The following is a 22,315-nucleotide window of genomic DNA, read 5'->3' as shown; positions in this document are numbered from 1 at the left end:
TTTCCCGACTAGCTTCGAACTCGCAATGATCCTCCTAGTCCAGCCGCCCTGGCTTGAAGCAGGTTTTTGAAAGCTAGTAGAATCGAGTCCCAGCGATGTAGGGACATCTTCTTATCGATAACCGACAATTTACTCTTAATTTCATCTGGCAGTGGCGCTGTTGTTTGGAGCAAATGGTTTGACTAGAAAATCCGTAAACGACTAAATCAGCCGGATTAAGAAGAGGTGGGGGCAGCGTGAGATTTGCAGAGCACATTCTGTGCACAGCACCCAGGGACCCACGGCAGGGTAAAGTCCACTCAGCAGACAGATCGGCTTTGCCAGCTCTGGTACTCGAACAGCGTCCTACTGCAGATGTAGCCCCGCCCACAGAACCCAGGTGGGAGGCAGAGCCTCGTGCGTCATCTCCACGCGCCTCTCACCGTGCGCCGAGCAGGTGACGCGGATTAAGGACGTCAAGATCATTGACAGCGTGAATCCGTGGTGGCTGCTGCTGCCATGGTGGCTGGCGGCTGGGTAAGGGTCTGAGTTGGTCTCTTGCGGACCGTCGTGGGTTTCGGGGGCGCCGGAAGGCTGAGAGTGTGCAGCCGGTTGCGTGGCTGCCATGTCCTGGGAGGCCAGTGGCGCAGAAGCCCGACTGCACTGGGATGGGGCGCGTTGGAGCGGCGCTGCTGCCCCTTGGCAGGGCGTCCGTCTGTGCAGGGGGTTGCGGCACCTGAGGGCTGGACCTGGGTGAGGCCGTGGCTAACGGGTTCTGCCTCGGGGATGGAGGACCTGGCTCATGACTCTCTCGGTTCGCTCCTGTTTCTCACGCGGGCTGCAGGTACACTATGTCTAGACTGGGGGCCCTGGGCGGCTCCCGCGCCGGGTTGGGACTGTTACTTGGTACTGCCGCCGGCCTGGGATTCCTGTGTGTCCTCTACAGTCAACGATGGAAACGGACCCAACGCCATGGCCGGAGCCAGAGTCTGCCCAACTCCCTGGACTATGCGCAGACTTCAGAGCGTGGACGCCAGGGTAAGAGTACAGGTCATTACCTACTGAGGGCACTGAGGTTCCGGCTATCTTTCGCAGAGCAGGTTGGCGGGGCAGTGGCAAGGCTGAGTTTCATTCTTTTAGGAAAACTTATGGAAAAGGAAAGCCATGCCCTTTCCTCCGATTCCAGGAAAGCTTGATGCAAGAAGACCTTAGCTTTCACTTTTAGTTCTGGTCATGTTCATTTCCCCAACCGAACGCATTTGAGAAGTGTTGGGTGAGAGGTGTGTTAAACAGGGGAAGAGTCTGAAAGAAGGAAAGAGAAACAATCCCATAAGAATTAAAAGCTTCAGAGGTGTGAATATATGTATCCAAATGTGAAGGGTATTTGGAGAGAAATCCAAGTTTTAAAAATCCTTTTTATGAAGAAAAATCCACAAGGATCGTGTAACTTTCTCAAGGTGTTACAGAGTAATCGGCGAAGCTGGACCTAGTCATCTGGTCCGGTGTACTTTCCACAACATGGGCTGAAAGCACACTCATGCAGCTGAAGCCAAGTGGTCGAGAGCCAACAGTGCAGATGCAATGGGTTCCCTTTTGTAAAAAGTCTTCAGGTTAAGTCATTTCAGCAAAGCAGCTAGGGCTTCTAATCACTCCCCTTATTTGGGTAACAGAGGCTCGTGTAGCTCCCCTCACTCCACGCTGGTTGAAAATGTTTTCTCTGGCCACTGCCCTCATATATCTTCTGACTCAGTGCTAACTGGAAATATTAGTTCTGCAAGTGTCTGCAGACTTATCACCCTAGTTTGCAGCTGGCAGTGTCTGATAACAGAGTGGTAATGTTCTCCCATCCTGTACTTTGCTCATTTGTAATTCTCATTAGTAGTCTGGCCTCCCCTGGGGTTGGGAGAAAGCCTACACATTCTAGGTATCTTCCTTGCTGGACCTTGCACACTGCTGGCCTAGACTTCCTTTACAAGGGATGTATGCCTGTCTGTATCATGGGGCAGCCTTCTTGAGTTCTTCCGTATTGTGTATTCTAGTCTAATTGCTTTAAATGTCTACCAAGTTCCTCATTCATGCTTAGTTCAGGATGAACAGATTCATCTTGGTAACTGTTTTTCCTATGGAGTTTGGCCAGTTTCCCCCCATGGACTTTTTTCTTGGTGACTGCTCATTTTCTTTTTACTCTGCTCTGATGATATTAATTATGGATTTGAACAAACCCAGGTTTTGATTTACTGGGTAGTTGGTATTGGCACTATAAGGCTAAAGATTTTTTTTTTTGTATTTTTTTCAGATAGGGCTTTACAACTCAAACACTATGTAGCTGAAGATAGTCTTGAACTTCTACCTCCACCTCTGAGGCCACCACTCCTGGCCAAAGGTTTTCTTTGACTCTAGCATAGCAGCTTCCCTTCTTTCTAAGTACCACACCCTTGTAGACATTTACACTGTCTGCTGTGCTCTAAGGTTCTTTAAGCAGATAGCATTTCTTTAGAGCTTGCGACACCTTAATGGTTTTGTGTGTGTGTGTGTGTCTGTGTCTCTCTCTGTGTATACATGTGCAGACACAACAGTGTGTAAACGTGTCACAGCACTTCTGCGGGCCGGAGCTGGTTCCCTTCCTCCACCATGTAGGTTTTGGGCATTGAGCTTAGGTTGTCAGCCTTAAAGCAAGTACTTTTACCCACTGAGTCATTTTGTTGGTCCAGATTTTTATGTTTGCTTTCTTTTATTCTGGACAGTGACTTGGAACTTGTCTATGACTTAGCTGTGAGGCTCAAGTTTTTTTTTTTTTTTTTCGGTGCTGGGGACCTAACCCAGGGCCTTGTCCTTGCTAGGCAGGCGCTCTACCACCGAGCTAAATCCCCAACCCCGAGGCTCAAATTCTTTTCTGTAAATTGAACTTCAGGAGATGCAAGTGGCCCAGCATAATGACTCACGCTTTTAACCCTGCGTAGTCCAAGACAGCTGGTGCCACATAGACCCTGTGTCAGCAAAATAAACAGACAAAACAACAACAACAACAAGAGGGCTGGAGAGATGGCTTAGAGGTTAAGAGCACTAAATGCTCTGACCTGGGTTCAATTCCCACACGTGGGCAAAACACCAGTATACATAAAAAATAAATGAATAATAATAATAATAATAATAATAATAATAATAATAATAATAATAATAAAAAACAGCAAGAGAAGAGAAGCAAATGCTTAAGAATTCTAGATTTGAACTTTTTTTTTCTCACTGTATATCACGGGTATCTCTGTCTCCTGTTCCCCTTGCTTCAGTGACACAGTTGCGGGCTATCCCAGGTGAAGCTGGAGATGCTGCCATGCTGTCCAGCCTCCCACAGGAAGGCCAGGAGAAGGTGCTGGACCGCCTGGACTTTGTGCTGACCAGTCTTATGGCACTTCGACGGGAGGTCGAGGAGCTTCAGAGGAGCCTGCAAGGCCTGGCTGGGGAGATTGTCGGGGAGGTGCGGTGAGTGCCTGGGGCTCTTGCTCAGCTTTCCCTGCCCCCTGTGGCTTTTCAGTTGGAGTGCGTTCTGTTCTCGGTGGTTCTATAGCCCAGTCTATAGCTGCTAACCCAGGGAGAGGAGGCTACACATCTGCTTCCTTCCTTTTCCTGATTATGTTGCTGCCTCCTGAAGCAGCGAGCCTCGCGGCCTGAGGTGCTGCCCTTACTCTCCTGAGAGCAGATACTCAGAGTTTTCTCCTCTTGATCCCTTAATGAGGGGGAGGAAGGGAGGACAGGCTGAGTGGCCCTGATGTGCATCTGCTTCCCAGATCTCATATGGAGGAGAACCAGAGAGTGGTTCGGCGGCGCAGGTTCCCTTTTGGCAGGGAGAGGAGTGACTCCACTGGCTCCAGCTCCGTGTATTTCACCGCCTCCTCAGGGGCTACACTCACAGATGCGGAGAGTGAAGGAGGGTGAGTTGTCTCTCCCCGGGGCAGCTGGGCTTGCAGCTACACTGTATTTGTTAAAGTATTTATCAGAACCCAAAACCAGGTGCTGTAAATAATTGTGAAGAAAAGTCGAGGTATGGCTGAAGAAGCAACTTCCCAGTTCATGTCATGCAGACATGGGGATGTCAGTGGTGGTTATGAGGCACATCTGCTATTTTTATGAGTGGACTTTTTTGCATTGTTTTTAAAAACACATTTTATTTTATATATATATTTTGCCAGTGTGTAAGTGCACTGCTTTTATACCTGGTGCCTGCAAGAGGGCACCAGATCCCCCAAGAACCATAGATGCAGATTGTCGTAAGGAGTCATGTGTGTTCTGGGGCTGAGCTTGGGTCCTCTGCAAGAGCAGCAAGTGCTCTCCACGTTAAGCCACCTCCTCAGCCTGGGGCCTCTTCTTTTCATGGTCGTTCTAAGGCATTTTCTGTGTCATCACAGGCGTTGCTTTAGAACTTCATTTCTTCCCCTGAGTGGCTGAGCAGGGTGTGTCCCATCTGTAGGCCTGTCCTGTGCTCCCTTTCCCCGGCATCACTTTCCTCTCAGGGTGTCTGGCCCACTCACCCTTGCAGCATCTGGACATTGCCCTGGGGAGGGGGCTCTCGAGTGCTCAGCAGCTCTGACGGGAGAATTTACTGTGAAGTAAGATAGCGGCACGCAGGACGGTCTCCTTCAAGGTTGGCCAGGGCTTTCACATTTTAAACTACAGCGCCATTCAGAAACTTTGGTCTCAAGGACGGTCTGATGTCATTGGTGGGGGCATCTATGTGTGTGGTGCTTAGAGGCTGATTTTTCCACTGGGTGACCTCTGTTGACCTTTGTTTCTCCTTAAGGAATAGACAAGTCAGAGAATAGACATTGTCAGGCCAGAGTGGCTGAGGTAACTAGAGCATGCCTATGGCAGCTACAAGTTAAGCTCTTGGGCAGATTTGTCTCTTATGGGCACACCTTGTGACACTAGCTGCCATTTATTTTTTTATTTCCTCAAATAGTGTGTTAAGCACCTTAGTGGAATTTTTTAACTTCATCCTTATGGTAATTCTGTGACCCAGGTTCTGCTCTTCTGTTTCTCAGATGGAGAAGGTGAGCTTTGACACTCAGAGCAGTGTTATACTCAGACTTAGCCCACCTTCTGTGAATCCCCTTGTCCCCTTGGCCGGCATGTCTGTGGTCTGAGGAGTGGCGTGGTCTTCAGGGCACATAGGGCGTCTGTAGGCATACAGTGGGACTTGTAGCCCTTGTAGTCCTTGCCATTGACTCAGGTGCCCCAGTACACTGCTTGAGAAATGCAGGAGTAGTTTGGTCTTGTGGGGGCTGTTATTTCTTCCTGCTTCTTCCTATTTTCTCTTCATGCTGGGAACCAACCCAGCCCTTCCCATGTGCTAAGCAAGTGCTCTGCCATGGGTTACCTCCCCAGCCCTTCGTTTGTTTTTCCCTACGAAAATTAAGAATAAATTTACTGTCCCTTTTCTTTCATGTCCTTGCCACTGGTCTTTAATGGGAGATGTTTTTCTTTCACCCTGAAACTGTTTCTCTGTGTAGCCCTGGCTGTCCTGGAACTCCATCTGTACACTAGGATGGTCGCAGAGAGCCACCTGTCTCTGCCTCCCAATTAAAGGCGTGTGCCAACACTGCTTGGCTTACTGGCAGATTTGATTCTGTTTCGTTGCCTCTTGAACTCAGGGCTTCACATATGCTATGCACACCCTTTAATGAGTACCCCAGCCCAAATAAGCGTAATCTTGTTGTAGACCTCCAGCCCTTGTTTGCTTTTATTATTGTCTGGAGGTCTGATTTCTAATTGTGTATTTGAGGGGTAATAGAACTAGATTTTTGGGTTTTTTGTTTTGTTTTGTTTTATTTCCAGACAGGGTCTTATTATGTAGTCCTGGCCGTCCTGGAACTCACTCTATAGACTAGACTGGCCGCAAACTCACAGAGCTCCACCCGTCTCTGCCTCCTGAGTGCTGAGATAGAATTAGTCTGTTCAGTTTACCTAACAATGCTGTGTCATGGGGTTGGGGATTTAGCTCAGCAGTAGAGCACTTGCCTAGTAAGCGCAAAAGGCCCTGGTTGGTCCCCAGCTCCAGAAAAAAAAACCAAAAACAAAAAAAAACAATGCTATGTCAGGGGTGCTTCCTTAGACCATGCTAGAGGAGGGACAATAGTGACACATTTGGGTTGCAAAGAAAGAACAGATAGCACTGGGACTAAGGTTATGCTTACAAAACCTGATGAACTCGGTCACTTGGAAGGAGACTGATGGTTGAGTCAGTCATGTGTATGATCTATGTATACGTGTGTACCTGGAGGTTAGAGGAGGACTAAGCCCTTATATCTGATTCTGTTATATCACCCTTTGCATTATTTCCTCCAGACAGGGTCTCTCACTGGACTTGGGGCTAGACTGGTGGCTAGCAAGTCCCAGTGAGCTTCCTGTCTTTGCCTCCCATAGCATGGGTTACAGGTACACAAATCATCTGGCTTCTGGGGATTTGAACTGAGGTCCTCATGATTGTGCAGCAAGCACTGTTACCGGCGGAGCCATCCTTCAGCCCATGAGCCTGTTTTGAAGGATTGGTGTTTATGTGTGTGTCTGTGGCTGTGTAAATTTATGTACCACATACAGGAGCCTGTGTAGATTAGAAGGAAGGCATTGGATCTCTCAGAACTGGACTTACAGGAAATTGTGAGCTGCTATGTGAGTGCTGAGAACTGAACCAAGATGTTTTGCAAGTACAATTAAGAGTTTTTACATGGGGGTTGGGGATTTAGCTCAGTGGTAGAGCGCTTGCCTAGCAAGCGCAAGGCCCTGGGTTCGGTCCCCAGCTCAGAAAAAAAAAAAAAAAAAAAAGAGTTTTTACATGGGTTGGGGATTTAGCTCAGTGGTAGAGCGCTTGCCTAGCAATCGAAAGATCCTGGGTCCTTGGATCCAAGAAAAAAAAAAGTTTTTAACTGCTGAGTTAAACTGCCTATCTCTCCAACTGTTTGAGTGTAATTGTTTTTTTTTTTTTTCTTTTTTTTTGGAGCTGAGGACCGAACCCAGGGCCTTGCACTTGCTAGGCAAGAGCTCTACCACTGAGCTAAATCCCCAACCCCGAGTGTAATTGTTTTTTAGATTTATTTTAGGTGTATGAATTTTTTTTTGCATGTGTTATGTACAGCATTGTGTGCCTGATGCCTGCAGAGGTAAGAGGGCATCAGATCTCTTGGAATTGGAGCTAATGGATGGTTGTGAGACATCTTGTGGATGCTGGGAACCAAACCTAGTTTCTCTGCAAGGGCAACAAGTGTGCTTTATTACTGAACCATCTCTCCAGCCCCTGGTTGACTTTTTTAATAGGCAAGAACAGAAGGAGAACTTTTCTCAAGTTCAAAATGTAAAACTCAGACTGTTCATGATCTTTTGTTTACTTTGTTATTATTATTATTATTATTTTTTTTTTTAAGAAAAGCTTAATACAGAAGAAACTACTGGGCAGTAACAAGAATACCACCAACATCCCTCTTAACTGATGATTTAAAGAAATTATACAAACTTGTAGGGTCAGCCAAGTATGGTGATTGTCTTAGTTAGGGTTTTAATGCTGTGAACAGACACCAAGACCAATGCCAGTCTTATAAAGGACAACATTATTGGGGCTGGCTTACAGGTTCAGAGGTTTAGTCTATCATCATCAAGATGGGAGCATGGCAGTGTCCAGGCAGGCATGGTGCAGGAGGAGCTGAGAGTTCTACCTCTTCATCTGAAGGCTGCTAGGAGAAGACTGGCTTCCAGGCAGCTAGGATAGGGTCTTAAAGCCCACACCTACAGTGACACACCTACTCTAACAAGGCCACATCTCTAAATAGTGCCATTCCCTTAGCCAAGCATATTCAAACCATGACAGTGGTACATGCTGGTAATTCAGCACTCAGGAGTCTGAGGCTGGAGGATCAGAAGTTCAAGGCCAGCCTAGAATTACAGTAGTAAGTTTGAGGCTACTTTAGAATACTTAGTAAGACCCTGTGTCTCAAGAAGTAACATAAACGAGTTAACTCCTGGAGTCAGTGGGTCAGACTGAGCTATGCTGCATGTGGTGTTCAGTGGGGCAGGTAGGGCAGCAAAGGTGTGGATGGCTTTCTTAGTTATAGCCACGCTAGGCTCAGCCCCTGACTGACCCTGTGACACATAAAAGCTGCTGGTGGGCAAGCTCTGGCTCAGCTGGCTGCTGGCTGGGGCAGTGGCCATAGTGAGTAATTTTTTTTTTTTTTTTGGCATGGAAGGTGCCATATAGGTGAAAGGGAAATTCTGGGAGGAGGTCACAAACTCCGAAGTGGCTTTAAGCATGTGTACTTTATGGAGGTAGGAGTTCCTCTAAGGGATGATTTGGTAGGCTATTCTATTGAGGGGTACAACTTCTGTTTCTTCTCTTTTCTGAGACTGATTTCTTCTGTGTAGTCCTGGCTGTCCTCAAACTCAGGGATCTACCTGCTTCTGCCTCCTAAGCACAAGGATTAAAGGCGTTTGCCACCACCATCACCAACCACCACCATCACTAACCACCACCAACTGCAGTCTCTCTTTTTAAAATTTATTTTTATTTACAAATCTTTCTACATTTATTTAATTTCTTTTGTGTGTGCACACACAAGTGTGGAGGGAAACTTTGAGCAATGGATTCTTTCCTTTCATCATGCTGGTCCTTGGCTCAAACTCAGGTCACCATGCTTAGTACTTTACTTGCTAAACTGTCTCTTACCCTGTCTGTATTCTTTCTTTCTTCCAATAACAAGTTTGTGCTTCCAGATGTTGACTGTCAGTGGCAAAAGCAGAGTCATTGTACAGGCTTATGAACTTATTCCCTGTAAGTTCATAGACACTGTACCCAACGTGGCTTGATATTTTCTCTGAAGAACCCAACATGCCTTTAAATACCAGCTTCCCTGGCACCCCAGCCACAGTTCTCCTCTATCTTCACTCCTTGTCTTCTTTCCTTCAGGTCTTAATGGCTTATCTTACTATTGAGAGTCCCAGGCTTAGGACCTAGGCCTGCTCCTGTCTCAGTGTCCTGGGCTCAGCTCTCTGTCAGGAATTAAAAACAAGTAGCTTAGTCTCCTGTCCACTGTGGGAACTGTTTCTGTTGAGCACTTACCTCAGAAGCCTTGGGGCATGGTAACCACTGAAATCCCGTCTGGTAGATTTTCACAAGGGTTGGAGGTAGAAGGTAAGGGAATGTCGTAAGTAGTGGGAGTAACCCTGGCATAGCAAATCTCTTTTCAGGCCCTTAAAAGCCATGATGTGGGGCTTGAGCTTGTGTGATAGAACTTGAGGTAGAGCTGAGGTGCAAAGCTCTCCCTTGTTCAACTTCCTGCTTCATGGTGCTCTGCTCGCTTTCACCCCATTAGCTCCTTGGCTATTAGAGTCCTGGCCTTTAAGCCCCAGGGAAAGGGCAACAGAGCCAGAGCAGTGCATCCTGGGAGTGCTGGAGGCACAATCTCATGTTTGAACTTCCTCAGCCTAGCTCTCCTCTTGTAGCAAAGAAAGTCACAGAGATTTCAAGCTCTTCACAGCAGTTGCATTGCCTACTTTACGTTGGCCCTGGCTAGGCAGAGTGCACCCTGGCTTGATTTTCTCACTTGGGCAGGATATTGTCCAAGCTCAGCTGGAGTTTCCCTAGCTTGCACTTGTAAAGGCTCATTCCTCAGTACTCAGATTGGTTTGAAGTCTGATACTTTTTCCTTGGTCCTTAAATCTCCAAGTTCTTACTGCAAACTCGCAGGAGGAAAGATACTAGGATGACCCTCAAATATCATGCATGGTTTTCTGTGTCTGGTTTCAAGGCAGGGTTTCTCTGTGTAGCTCTGGTTGTTCTGTAACTTTCTCTGTAGACCAGGCTGGCCTTGAACTGGGATTAAAGGCATGAGCCACCATTGCCTGGCTCATGTAGGTTCTTGTGATTGATGCTTTGGATGCCTTTCAGATAGAAGCTGCTCTAAGCAGTAGTAGCCACGTGCTTAGACTGGGGCTCCAGCAGCCTCTCCCTGGTGCCTGTGGAGCCTCTCCATGAGGCTTTCCAGATGGCAGTGCTTTTGCCTACAGCATTCGGCCAGATGTTAGGCTGTCTCATGTGGGCAGACTCTCTTGTTTGGTTGATTTCTGTTGCAGTCACAGGCAACCTGCCTTTATTCTTCTCTCCAGGGAGGAAGGTTGGCTCTCAAATGAAATGTAAACTCTTCCTTGTGCTTCTGGAGGGCTCTCGGGTGTCTGTTTCTGGCCCCTGGAAATCCTACTTTGTCCCAGGCCCATATCTTATATGATTTAACTAGCATTTGTTAGCTGCTGGTGGACAGAGAACTAAGATACTTGGCTTCCTCTGTGGTGTTGGCTCTTAGAAACCACCTGGTTTATAGCAGCCCCAGAGACATTATTCTAGAGGATGTTTGTATCTTCTTCCTTGGCTGTTTGCATCTGGAAAACCTCTGCCACTCTTCCACATTTCCCAGGCTTCCTTTACTGCTATTGAGGTTTGATTGTAGACTTGGTCTCAGGTAGAAATTTGAGAAAGAAATGGAAGAAATGTGTGGGTGCTGCTCATGCAGGTAGCTCCTGGTAGATGTGTTTGGCTGATAAGGATCAATATCCTGATATCCTATATATTGATATCCAATCCCTAGCTCATCAGTATAGTTCTGATCAGGTCTACCTGTATTTTTAAGATCATTTCCATCCCACCTCCCCAATTTTTCTGTTGTTTTAGTGCTTAGGATTGAACCCAGGGCCTTCTGTGCATGACAGGCAGATAATCTAGTGTCAACACATATCACCTGACCCAGCCGTAGTTCTTTTTTATTATATTGAGTTTTTTATTGTCTAATGAACATGGGCATTTACTTGCCAAATGCGTGGAGGTCAGAGGACAAACACGAGTTGGACTTCTTAGGTCATCAGACTTGTAAATCAAGCACTTTGACCCACTAAACTATCTCACTAGTCTTGTTTTGGAGATGGTCTTTTTGTTTGGTCTTATATAGCCCGGGATAGCTTCAAGTGTTCTGTGTAACCAAAGATTACCTTGAATTCTTGATTCTCTTGCCTCTACTTCCCCAAGTGCTGGGATTATAGATGTGTTACTACCCACACAGGTAGCTTCTGGCAGACGTATTTAGCGAATAAGGATGATTAGCTCTAAACTGTTCTCTTCTCCTTGCTTCCCTCTGCGGTTGGAGTGTAGCTGAACAGAGGCTTGTATACTGATCCTGACCAGCACACAATACCCAGCTGGCTAGAAATTTTCTTCTCTGGTCATTCTCCCTAGCTTGTAGTTCAAGTCTTCTCTTAAGGAGTAGTTTCTGCCCTTGAGATAGAAGAAATGATCTGGCTCAGTGGACAAGGCTAAATAGTCCTTCTGTGGCTGGAGAACAACCCTAGTTTCGAGCTAAATAATCCTCTTCTTTAACCCTGTCCCTTAATCCTCTGCCAGTTATACGACAGCCAATGCAGAATCTGACTATGAGCGGGACTCTGACAAGGAGAGTGAGGATGCTGAAGATGAAGTGAGCTGTGAGACCGTGAAGATGGGGAGGAAGGATTCTCTGGACCTTGATATGGAGGTAGCTTCAAGTCCGGCGTCTGCTGCCTTAGAGGATGATGACTCCTCAGGCCTTGAGGATGTGCAGTTGCTCCTGCAGCAGGCGGATGAGCTGCACCAGGGCAATGAGCAGAACAAGCAGGAAGGTTTCCAGCTGCTGCTCAACAATAAGCTGGCGGTAAGGCTGCCCTCCTTCCTTGAACCTGACACTCCCAGGGAACAGACCCATGGGGTTTCTAACCCGACAAAGCTACACGGGGCTGAGAGGGATGAGATGGCTGCTTCTGCACGCATCTCCTAGGTCCTGAAGCTAGTGTACTGCCTGTCCCTTCGCTTCTTGCATGATTTCTGCCTCCTGTACATTCCAGGGAGCCCTGTCTCTTTACCGGGGGAAGAGTGCAAAGGACTGGAATACTTGTGACTTCCCTAACCCCACCACACCCTGTTCCTTCAGTTTTCCTTGAGACAGAGTCGAGTCTACATGCCCTACTTGAAATCTCTATTACAAGTGACATTGTGTAGGTCACTCAACAATTCCCTCAGGCTCACAAGCCAAATTTATTATGTAAATCCCCCTAAAATAGACACCATCCTCCACCCCTTGAGGCAGGTTTAACTAAGTAGCCCTGGCTGGCCTCAAACTCCTACAGATCCATCTTCCTCTGCCTCTTGAGTGCATGCCACTGTGCCTAGCAGAATTCTCCTTTGTAATGAACAGTTTCATGTCAGCCTAAACTTCTTTTGCTATATCTCATATCTTCTTGGAGTTGACCTTTCCTCCTGGCTTTTTATGTTCTTATCTTGTGATTGTGCTAGCTGTCAACTAGAGATAATGTCTTCAGTTACTGTGCCAGTCGTGGAGGGGGTACCTGATGTCAGTGATTATACCACTGTCTTGGAAACAAACCTACCTGTGGGGGGAGAGCAGGGCCCCCATTCTTCACAGCCGAGGAGACTCATTTATTCCCTTTTGGTCTGTAGTATGGGAGCCGACAAGACTTTCTGTGGCGCCTGGCCCGGGCCTACAGTGACATGACTGAGCTTACTGAGGAGGAGAGCGAGAAGAAGTCATATGCCCTAAATGGTAAATGCTGACAGGTACCCGATGGGAATGTAACCAGCTGACTGCAGATATAGCTGGCCCATTTGCTTGAGGCCCAGGGGAACCACAAAGATCTGTCAGGACAGGAATAGTATACTCAGCAAGGACAAACTGGCTTCCAAGGCCCTTGGCTTCCTCTGAAGATAGTTTTTGAGATAGCAAGGTCTGCTTTTCTGCTCGTCATAGTGACTGATTAGCATGGGTGCTTGTCCTGTTTAATGGTAACCTGTGGTCACATTAGTCTTTGCTATGACTTCCCCACCAGAAAGAAGGGACACCATATCTTAACCAGAGGAAGTTTTTGCCTGCTGCTTAGGAATCCCGAGTCAGCAGGGCAGAGGTTCTGAGATGAGTGTAGTACGTACATGAGCACCTAAGAGAGATTATTGCTGGTTTATATAAGTCTCCAGGATCTATCTCGTAAGTCTGTTTCCTAAGTCTCTATTTTGGAAGGAAGCATGCAACTGAACTGTGCCAGCCTTAGGACTTGGCCTTGTCAGTCACCAAGTGAGAGAATCTAGAACTTGAAAAAAAAGATGATCTGGGTGTGGCAGCCCACACCACAATCCCCATTCTGGGGGCTGAGGCAGGATGACCGATATGGGTGTGAGGCCAGCCTAAGTTACCCTGAAAATGTCAGGTCCAGTTATTAGTTTTCTCTTCAAAGGTTTCTGCTTTCAGCTAGGTGTTGGTAGCATAGACCAGTACCCAGCATTTAGGAGGATCATGAATTTGAGGCCAGCCTGAACTGTATGAGACCCTGCCTTAAAAGTAAAATTCTTGGAGACAGGTTTAGCTGTCCTGGAACTGACTACATAAGCTGGACTGGCCTCCAGCTTATCAGCAATCCTTTACCTCTGCCTCTGTCCCTAGGGCAGAACCACTACATTTGGAGAAGAAAAGGTTGTGGGTGTTGAAGAGATGACTCAGCAGTGAAGACCACTGGCTGCTCTTCCAGTGGACCTGGGATCAGTTTCCAGCACCCACATAGTGGCTCACCCACATAGTAACTCCAGTTCTAGGGGATCAGATGCCCTCTTCTGGCATTTGTGGGCGTGAGACACACACGTGGTGCACAGACATATCTGTAGGCAAAATATGCCTAGACTTTAAAGACTGTTTTACTTGTTAGTTTTCAGGTGACGTTTCTGACCAGCATTTGTGCTGAAGTTTGATCTCTTGGTACCAACAACCCAAAGGGTTTCCTCTGACCATTTCTCCCCTCTGCCTGCTGGACTTTATTCTTATTAAAAGTTTGAGTTGGATACGGCTGTGATCTCAGCACTGGAGGGGGCCATGGCAAGTGTAAGATCAGCTCGGTGTACAGAGTTCCAGGCCAGCCAGGCACTTAGACATCTCTGTCTCCCAAGTGCGGGGATTACAGGTAGGCTGCAGTGTCCGTCTAGGGCATGGATGCTGGGGACCCAAACTATAGTCCTCACACTTCCACAGCAAGCATTTTATCTACTTAGTCATTAGTCCCGTTCCCTACAGATCTTCCAGACTTTTCTTTTTTTTAAAAAAAAGATTTATTTTTATGTGCACTGATTGGTGTTTTGCCTATATGTGTGTCTGTGTGAGGGTGATGGATTCTCTGGAACCAGAGTACAGACTGTTGTGAGCTGCCATGTGGGTGCTAGGAATTGAACTTGGGTCCTCTGGAAGAGCAGCCAGTGCTCTTAATTGCTGAGTCATCTCTCTAGCCATCCCCAATCTTTTTTTTTTTTTTTTTTTTTTTTAAAGAGAGTTTCACTATGTAGTCAGGGTAACCTCAAATTTATGACCTTCCTGCCTCAGTCTCTAAATGCTTGGACTATAGGCTTTTGCTTCCACAACTGACTTTTTAAAGAATTTTATTAGCCTGGTGATGGTGGCACACACCTTTAATCCTAGCACTTGGGAGGCAGAGGCAAGTAGATCTGAGTTCAAGGCCAGCTTGATCTACAGAGCGAGTTCCAGGACAGCCAAGGCTATGCAGAGAAACCCTGTTTTGATAAAAAAACAAAACAAAGAATTTTTATCAAATCACAAATACCTTTATGAATAAAATATGAACAATATCTTAGTGATACATAAACATCCTTAAGCCTGTTTACAGACTTTACAGAATAAAGTCTGTCGGAGACAGTTTCTGTTGGTTCCTTTTTCATATTTGAAGTGCAAAAATTGATTTCAAGAACATCAAGTAGGTATAAAAAGATGGTAGGTTAAAGCCAGGCATAGCTCATGTGGTAATCTCAGTATCTGAAATCATGTGAAATCTCAGAATCTCAAGTTCTGGGCCAGTCTGAGCTACATGGGGAGCCCAAACCTCCAAACAAAAACCAAAACACAGAGCTAGGCTTTCACTGGTGGAGAGATGGGAGAAGCTGTATGCAGTCAAAGTGGGCATTCATTTTTCCTGGACGGCTGCTTGTGTGGTGCTTGGGCCTGTGTTAACTCTCGATATGCCTCTGTCTTCCAGGAAAAGAAGAAGCAGAGGCTGCTCTGAAGAAAGGAGATGAGAGTGCCGCAAGCCACCTGTGGTAATAATATCCTGCAGTTTTAGGAAGAGGCAGAGTTAGACCCTTTTCTTTAACCTGGCTAGAGGCAATTGCTTCAAGAACCAGGAAGGGGAACACTATTCTGAATTTCTGAGGGCCTCACCAAACTCCAGTCAGGGATCAGGGAGGTGTGCTCTGGAGGGTAAGGCAAGGGAAATATACAAGCTGCATTCTGCTGGGGCTAAGAGGATTGGATATCTTTCCAAGAGTCACTCTGGCCACAGACTTGGTTCTCGGCTCTTCAAGGGAAGCTGGGATAACTTGCATTTCCTATCCTGCAAAAGCTCTTTCCTCAGCTGTGATCCCTGGCTGGTGGCAGACATTGGCTTCTTTGCTTGGTTTGCATGAGAAAAAGATAAGAGCTTATACCCAAGAAGTTCAAGAGTTAATTTATTAGTTTATTGGCCTGGGGGAATAGTGCAGTGTTAGAATGTTTGCCTAGCACACACAAGGCCCTGGGTTCCATACTCAGTACCACACAAAAATAAACCCAAGACTCTCACAGTGAGTCCTTTTGTGGTCTCTAGAAGACATTCTGCCAACAGGCAGGTGCCAAGGCCTCATGTCCTGGGCCCTGATTCCAGCATCTGTCTTGGTTTTTAAAAAAAGGTTCTTTCTTCTTCCACTGTCCTCTGCTTTTCAAATCTCTACCCTCAGATGTAAGCTGAGAGGCTGTATTTTTCCATCTATGGCTGAAAACTTTCCGTGCAAAGGTTCTGCTCAGAAGCCAGGTAACTTTCTAGGTATCATTGCTTTCCCTGGGCTCTCAAGGATGAAAACCTAGTCCTAAGGAACAGCAGTTTAGAAATGAGTCCAATACAACCTCCTGTCCCCAAGATATTTAGCAAATATATGAAGAGGAAACTTGGGCATGGGAAGACATCAACTGCTTCTAGTACTGAGTATTGTGGGCAGAGCTCAGGTAGTAAGGTCTTCTGGTGTCTATGTTTGTGTGGTGCTGGGGAATGAAGTCAGGGTCTTGTACAGGGAGAGTGCATCCTACTACTGAATTCAGTTGTCCATAGTGTCCTTAAGTTTGTTTTGGGCATGGTGAAATGGCTCAAGTAGATAAAAGCACTTGCAGGGCAAGCCTGGGGACCTGTTCCATCCCCAGAATACATGTCACAGTGGAAGGAGAGAACTGACTCCACAAAGTTGTCATGGAGCTCCACATTGTGTGTTATGGAATGTGTCTACAAACACAAATTGTTTTTTTGTTTTTTGTTTTTTGTTTTTTTTAAATTAAGGGCTAGAGAGACAGTTCAGTGGTTAGAAGCACATAGTGCTTTCCAGAAGTTTCCTGTTTAGTTCCCTGCTCCCAAATCGTGTGGCTAAGACTGACTGTAACTCCAGTTCATGCAATCTGATACCTTCTTCTGGCCTCAGTGGACATGTGCTCATATGCACATAGCTATACACAGATGCACATAAAAAGGTTGGATACTCCTGGCTTTTCAAATGGCACTTGTCACTAAACAAAGACCTTACATATGCTAGGCAAATACTTTACCCCTGAGCTACATTTCCCAGCCCCAATAAGACAAAGACTGATTTGTTCCCCTGGCAGGGAGGATGTGGGGGAAGGGCTAAAATAGATTTCTTCCTTTTTTCCATTGGATCTCAAGTTAACAAAAATCCTTGAACATCTCATTTGACCATGCTGAGAATATACTTCTTCCTGCCTAATGATACCTGTCTGTTTCTTAAACTAAAGAGACCTTTAAACACACGGCCAGAAGGTAGTAACAAGAACGCACCAGACCTCTTATAGTTTGATGCTTACTTTTCAGATTGTTTGTGGTGCTCAAGTCTAACTCAGAAGCTCACACTATGGCAAATCACTAAGCAGTAATCTAGCTATGTTGCCAAGTTGTAATGATACTTGTGACTATGCTCTATGAAAATAGGGACATTTAAAGATCCAGGCCAAGACCTTGTCTATGTTTTGTTTTACACAGGGGCTTTGCTATGGTAGCCCTTGCTAGTCTGGTACTTGCTACATAGCACATGCTGGCTTCAAATTGAGACAAGCCTTCTGCCTTTGTGAGTGGTGTAATTACTGAAATGTGCCATCTCACCTGACTAAATGTTCCAAAATAAAGGAGAGATTTACTCTGGGTGGTTGGTGTCCAGGCAGGGAGAGAAATACCACTAATTATTAACAGAGACCATGAGTCTAAGAAGAAAGATTTACTTACAGATGAGAAATACATTTCTATTGTGCTTAAGTGGAGTGAAGTGTAACTATACATTCTCTGCACTGATAGTCTAGTCCTTGTCCCTCAGCTTGCTGCTTCCCCCCTTAGGTATGCAGTGCTTTGTGGTCAGCTGGCTGAGCATGAGGGCATCTCGAAGCGTATCCAGAGTGGCTTTAGCTTCAAGGTGAGGACAGGCTTCTCCTTCCCTTGTGCTGGCCCAGTCCGGTTCCTTGCTCCCTTAGATTGGCTTTCCCACAGCCTCAGGGCTTTGCTGTTCTTTTCTGAGCAGCCCTAGGTTTGATGTTAGCTTGTATTTTCTCCTCAGGAACATGTGGACAAAGCCATTGAACTTCAGCCAGAAGACCCCAGGGGTCACTTTCTTCTTGGCAGGTGGTGCTACCAGGTGAGCTATCTAAGGCCCGAGATGTTCCTGTCACCAATCTCCAGCAAGTTCTTCAGGTTCTTCTTGGTCTGCCTTTTTATTTCCTCTGAACTGCCCGTGCTGCTGGTAGATGACCCTGCTGTATGTAGCCCAGCCTGAGGGCTGTGGTTACAGGTGAATGATATCAAGTCTAGGTATTGCTTTTAATGAAGAACATTTTGTATTTACCATTTCCAAAGAGATTTTGTGATAGTACTGGTGACTAAATCTAAGAAGTCACATATGCTAGGCCCTCTGTCACTTAAGCTACATGTCCCAATCCAAGAAACTTCATATACATGTGTGTGTTCGTATGTGGGTGCACACATACAATGGAGCCTGTGGAAGTCAGAGGACAGCCGAAGGAAGTTGATCCTCTCCTTCACCCATGAGTACTGCTCAGGTCTGGGGTGGCAGCCTTACGTTGCCGAGCAGTCCTGGTAACCTGAAACTGGTTTTTGGAGATGGGATTTGATTTCTCATGTACCTAGTGTGTTAGGGTTACAGGCACATGCCAGTTCACCCCCCCCCTTTTTTTTTTGACGGCAGGTTTCTCATTTGAGCTGGTTGGAGAAAAAAACAGCTACAGCCTTGTTTGAAAGCCCCCTTAGTGCCACTGTGCAGGATGCCCTGCAGAGCTTCCTCAAGGTATGAAGGGAAGGGTGGGTGGAAGCTACAATGGCTTGTTCCTGGGACCCGTGATGGGGAAGATATAGAGCTTTCTAGCACCTATACTTCAGCTTGAATTGAATTTACGAACCTCTTAATAAAACAAAGTGGTTTTCTTTTTCCAGGCTGAGGAGCTACAGCCAGGGTTTTCAAAAGCTGGACGGGTATATATTTCTAAGGTAAATCCACCTTTAACACAGAAGGAAATATTATTTTGTATTTATGGGATATTTTAATGCTGGGAACTTACAGTCTATGCTCAGCCACTGAGCCATCTATGCCAGGAAGCTGTGTTTTCGAGAGCTATTATTGAGTGGTGGGCTAGTAACAAGAGTCCCAATAGCTCAGACAACCGTTATCTCACAGCAGTCCTCTCACTCCTGCTTCCTAAATGCTGAGGTTATAGATATTAACCACCATATCTTTTTCCCCCCCTTTCTTACTCTTGAAACAAGGTCTTGATGTGTAGACCAGGCTGCCTTAGCATGTAAGAGACCCACCTGCGTAGGCTTGCTGAGTGCTGAGAATAAGGGTGGGCCCCAGCATCCTCAGCTTCTGTTCTTTCTTTCTTAGTGCTATAGAGAATTAGGAAAAAACTCTGAAGCTAGAAAGTGGCTGAATTTGGCTCAGGAGCTGCCAGACATCACTAATGAGGTAAAAAAAAATTTTTTTTTCTTTTTTTTTTTTTTTTTAAAGACAGTGTTTAAAATGTAGTTTAGGCTGGCTTCTGTCTGACCACAAGCCTCCCAAGTACTAGGAGCACATCAATATGCCACAACCTAGGTGGTATTGCTTTGTGCGGGGAGGCCATGGCCTCCATCATGACTCATAAGGTCAGGACAACCTTTGGGTGTCAGCTCTCACCTTCAGTTTGTTATTGGCCACTGTGCATGCAGAGCTAGCTGGCCAGAGAGCTTCAGGGCATCCTCTACATTGTCTTATCTCCCTGAAGAGCACTGGCCACAATGGCTGTTACTGCACTTAGCTTTGATGTGGGTTCTGAGCTCTGCACACTCACACCCTAAAACTAAAAGGCAAATGCTTTACTTACTGACATCTTCCCGGACGCTGGTAAAGTTTTTAAAGAGCCTTTAAATACGGATATCTCCAGAGTCACCTTTCTTAGGAATGAAAGTTTACTACCTTTTTGTGCAGAGTCTCCAACATGCAGTCTCTCCCAAGGGAGGAGACAGATTGCACAGACTCTAAGCTATCATGGGGAGAGTTAGGAGGAAGACTGGTAATGGCTCAGTAAAACAGAAAAAAGGGTCCCTTGTCAACTTCTACTGATTTGGGAAAAGCTTAATTCTGATTCTATACTAGATTTGTTTCCTTTGTATTCTAGGATTCAGCTTTCCAAAAAGACCTGGAAGAACTGGAAGTAATTTTAGGAAAATAATCACATTTCAATTACTGGGGGCCACTACTTAATGCGGAAGAGAAAATCAAGTTGCTTTTCCCCCTGTGACTCCACTGAGTTCACAAGCAAGATGTCTTGGCCCCTGGAGATCTGACTGTACCACCACCACCCCTCAGTTTTTTATGTTATCACTAATCTACTCTACCACAATTTAAATCGGGGAATGAACTTGCAGCTAAGGTTTCTGCTTTCTTCCTCTTAAGTGAATTCTTGAAAAATCAAGACAGTATAGCCATAGGGTTTAGTGTGGACACAGCCCAGAAGGCCAAGAGCTGAGAACGAAGCAGCAGAACTGTCTTCCAGCTGCCAGTGAGGTAGATGAACTTCAAAGAGCCACGGCAACAAAGCATAGGACTTGTAATCTTTTTTTGCTAATATTCAACACGTATTTATTGTCCTTTAATGTCATACCTTACCTATGAGGAAAGGAGCCAGCACAGCCCAGGTACTGCTCTCTTACCACCCATCATGGAGACTCTACCTATATTCCTGGGCTGAGGGCTGGACCACGGGACTTCCAGAGTTCTGGCAGCTTTTGGGATGACAGCACTGGCAAAGGGTCTATAAATATATTTTGAAAGTGATCTATCTGAAGAGGTACCTGGAATATTTTTTGGTACAAATTAGAAATAAACTAAATTTGATTAGAAGGTATGTTCTGTTTCTGTTATTTTTGACAACTTCAGAGTTCCTTTCTTCCAGAGGAAACTGACAACAAAGACACTCACATGTGAACGCATGCCTTGTGTGCCTGAAGGAGGCCAGAGAGGGAATCGGGTCTGAAGCTAGAGTTCTAAGCATTCTGAGCCACCTCTCATGGGAACTGGGTATCAGACTCAGGTTATCTGGAAGAGCAGTACGTGCTCTAAACTGCTATCTCTAAAGGGGTAAATTTTTCCTATCAAATACTATAAAACTTGGGTTTGAGACAAAAAAATCCTAATCTTCTTTTTCTTTTCTTTTCTTTTTTTCAGAGCTGGGGACCGAACCCAGGGCCTTGTGCTTGCTAGGCAAGTGCTCTACCACTGAGCTAAATCCCCAACCGCAAAAATCCTAATCTTTAATTCATTACTTTATAAGCGCTCACAGATACTGGCTGCTCTTACAGAGGGCCAGGCCCAGTTCTTATCTCAGCACCCATAACTAACTAACACCCCCCCTCCACACACACACACACGCACCGACACACGTGTAATGCTCCCAGAGGTCAGAAAGGAGTTAGATTTCTGGAGCTGAAGATAAAGTTGTTTGTGAGCTACCTGATATGGGTGCTGGAACTAAATTTCAGTCCTTCCACAGAACAAGCCAGCGGGCAATCTTAACTGCTTAGCCATGTCCATGGAGGTCCCAATGCTTCCCTGGCCTTTCAGGTTTTCTGTTTCTCTTAGCCTTACGCCTAACTTAAAAACAAAAGTCTTCATCTCTTCAACCCTTAGCAGCTGCTAACACTTTCAGCTTACCTATTCTATTGCTTTTCTCCCAAGCTTGAATAAAATTGCTTTTGAGCTTCCTTCCTAATCTGTTTTGAAATTCTTTTATTAATGAGACTCAATGACTCAAAAGGAGACCACAGTTTTTGGAAATACTCCCAAAGTAGAGTTGTTTGGATAATGTCAGACCTCTGCAACACAAAACTTATACAATAAGAACAAAGAGCACAGGAACAATACGGTAAATCAGCCTGGAATTCTTATTCTTAGGTTAAAGGATACAATGCAGTAATGAGTGTAGAGCTTTCTTTAGGGTTCACAACTTACGACTATAGCAGCTGACCATAGCTGCATAGTAGGGAGAGCTGTTCTGGAAGCGCTGCTTTGCAGTACTCAGTTTGCACTAGAATATCTCCAGCAAACAACACATCCACTGCACACAACTACTTACTTAGCAGAAGCAGAACAAACTCGCTTAGGTGAAGTCTCAGTAATTAAAAGAACAAGCATGCAACTGGAGGGCTGTTAGCCTAACATGCCACATGTCAAGACTCCTTAACCAAAAAATAAATTTTAAATATGTGACAGTTCAGGCATATAATTTCTAAGTTTGCATCTTACTTACAGAGAAAAAGAACGTGTAAACACCCATTCCCACTTACAGAGCCTCAGGCATTATTTTACCATTCTTGAGAAGTGAAAAGAGTACTCAGGTCTTTCTAGTTTGCTTCTTTTGAAGACATAAGACTGTCCCACACCTGTCATTTCCTACCTCTCCTCCAAACACCAAAGGAATCAGTTATTAATACAGTAAGAAGTTATTAATACAGAAGTTATTAATACAGTAAGAAGAGATTAACATCTCCAATCAGACCTGTTTCTGCTACCAGCTGACACCATACTTGTTTTCCTGGAAGCCCTTCCCGCAGTCACAGCATGAGCTTGAAGCGGCCCAGTGACAGTCCTCTTCATTAGCAATACAGCATTTAAAGATTTATCACAGGAGAGGAACTTAGTGAT

General features: G+C 45.7%; 1 protein-coding gene across 1 annotated transcript; it reads left to right on the top strand.

Annotated features, from left to right (window-relative positions):
* The first annotated feature begins 424 nt into the window (after positions 1-424).
* Rmdn3 (regulator of microtubule dynamics 3) lies at positions 425-20,519 on the top strand. Its single transcript, XM_032903951.1, has 13 exons — positions 425-516; positions 824-1,017; positions 3,267-3,459; positions 3,765-3,908; positions 11,405-11,690; positions 12,494-12,596; positions 15,079-15,139; positions 17,464-17,539; positions 17,681-17,758; positions 18,326-18,424; positions 18,571-18,624; positions 19,019-19,099; positions 19,791-20,519. The coding sequence occupies exons 2-13, from the start codon at positions 831-833 to the stop codon at positions 19,842-19,844; spliced, it is 1,416 nt and encodes a 471-aa protein (XP_032759842.1). The 5' UTR covers positions 425-516; positions 824-830; the 3' UTR covers positions 19,845-20,519.
* The last annotated feature ends 1,796 nt before the right edge of the window (positions 20,520-22,315 follow it).

The sequence above is a fragment of the Rattus rattus genome, chromosome 5 (assembly GCF_011064425.1).
Source record: "Rattus rattus isolate New Zealand chromosome 5, Rrattus_CSIRO_v1, whole genome shotgun sequence".
In the NCBI taxonomy this organism is placed as follows: Eukaryota; Metazoa; Chordata; class Mammalia; order Rodentia; family Muridae; genus Rattus; species Rattus rattus.
Note: the sequence above shows the minus strand (reverse complement) of the source record. Positions and strands in the feature narration are given on the sequence as shown.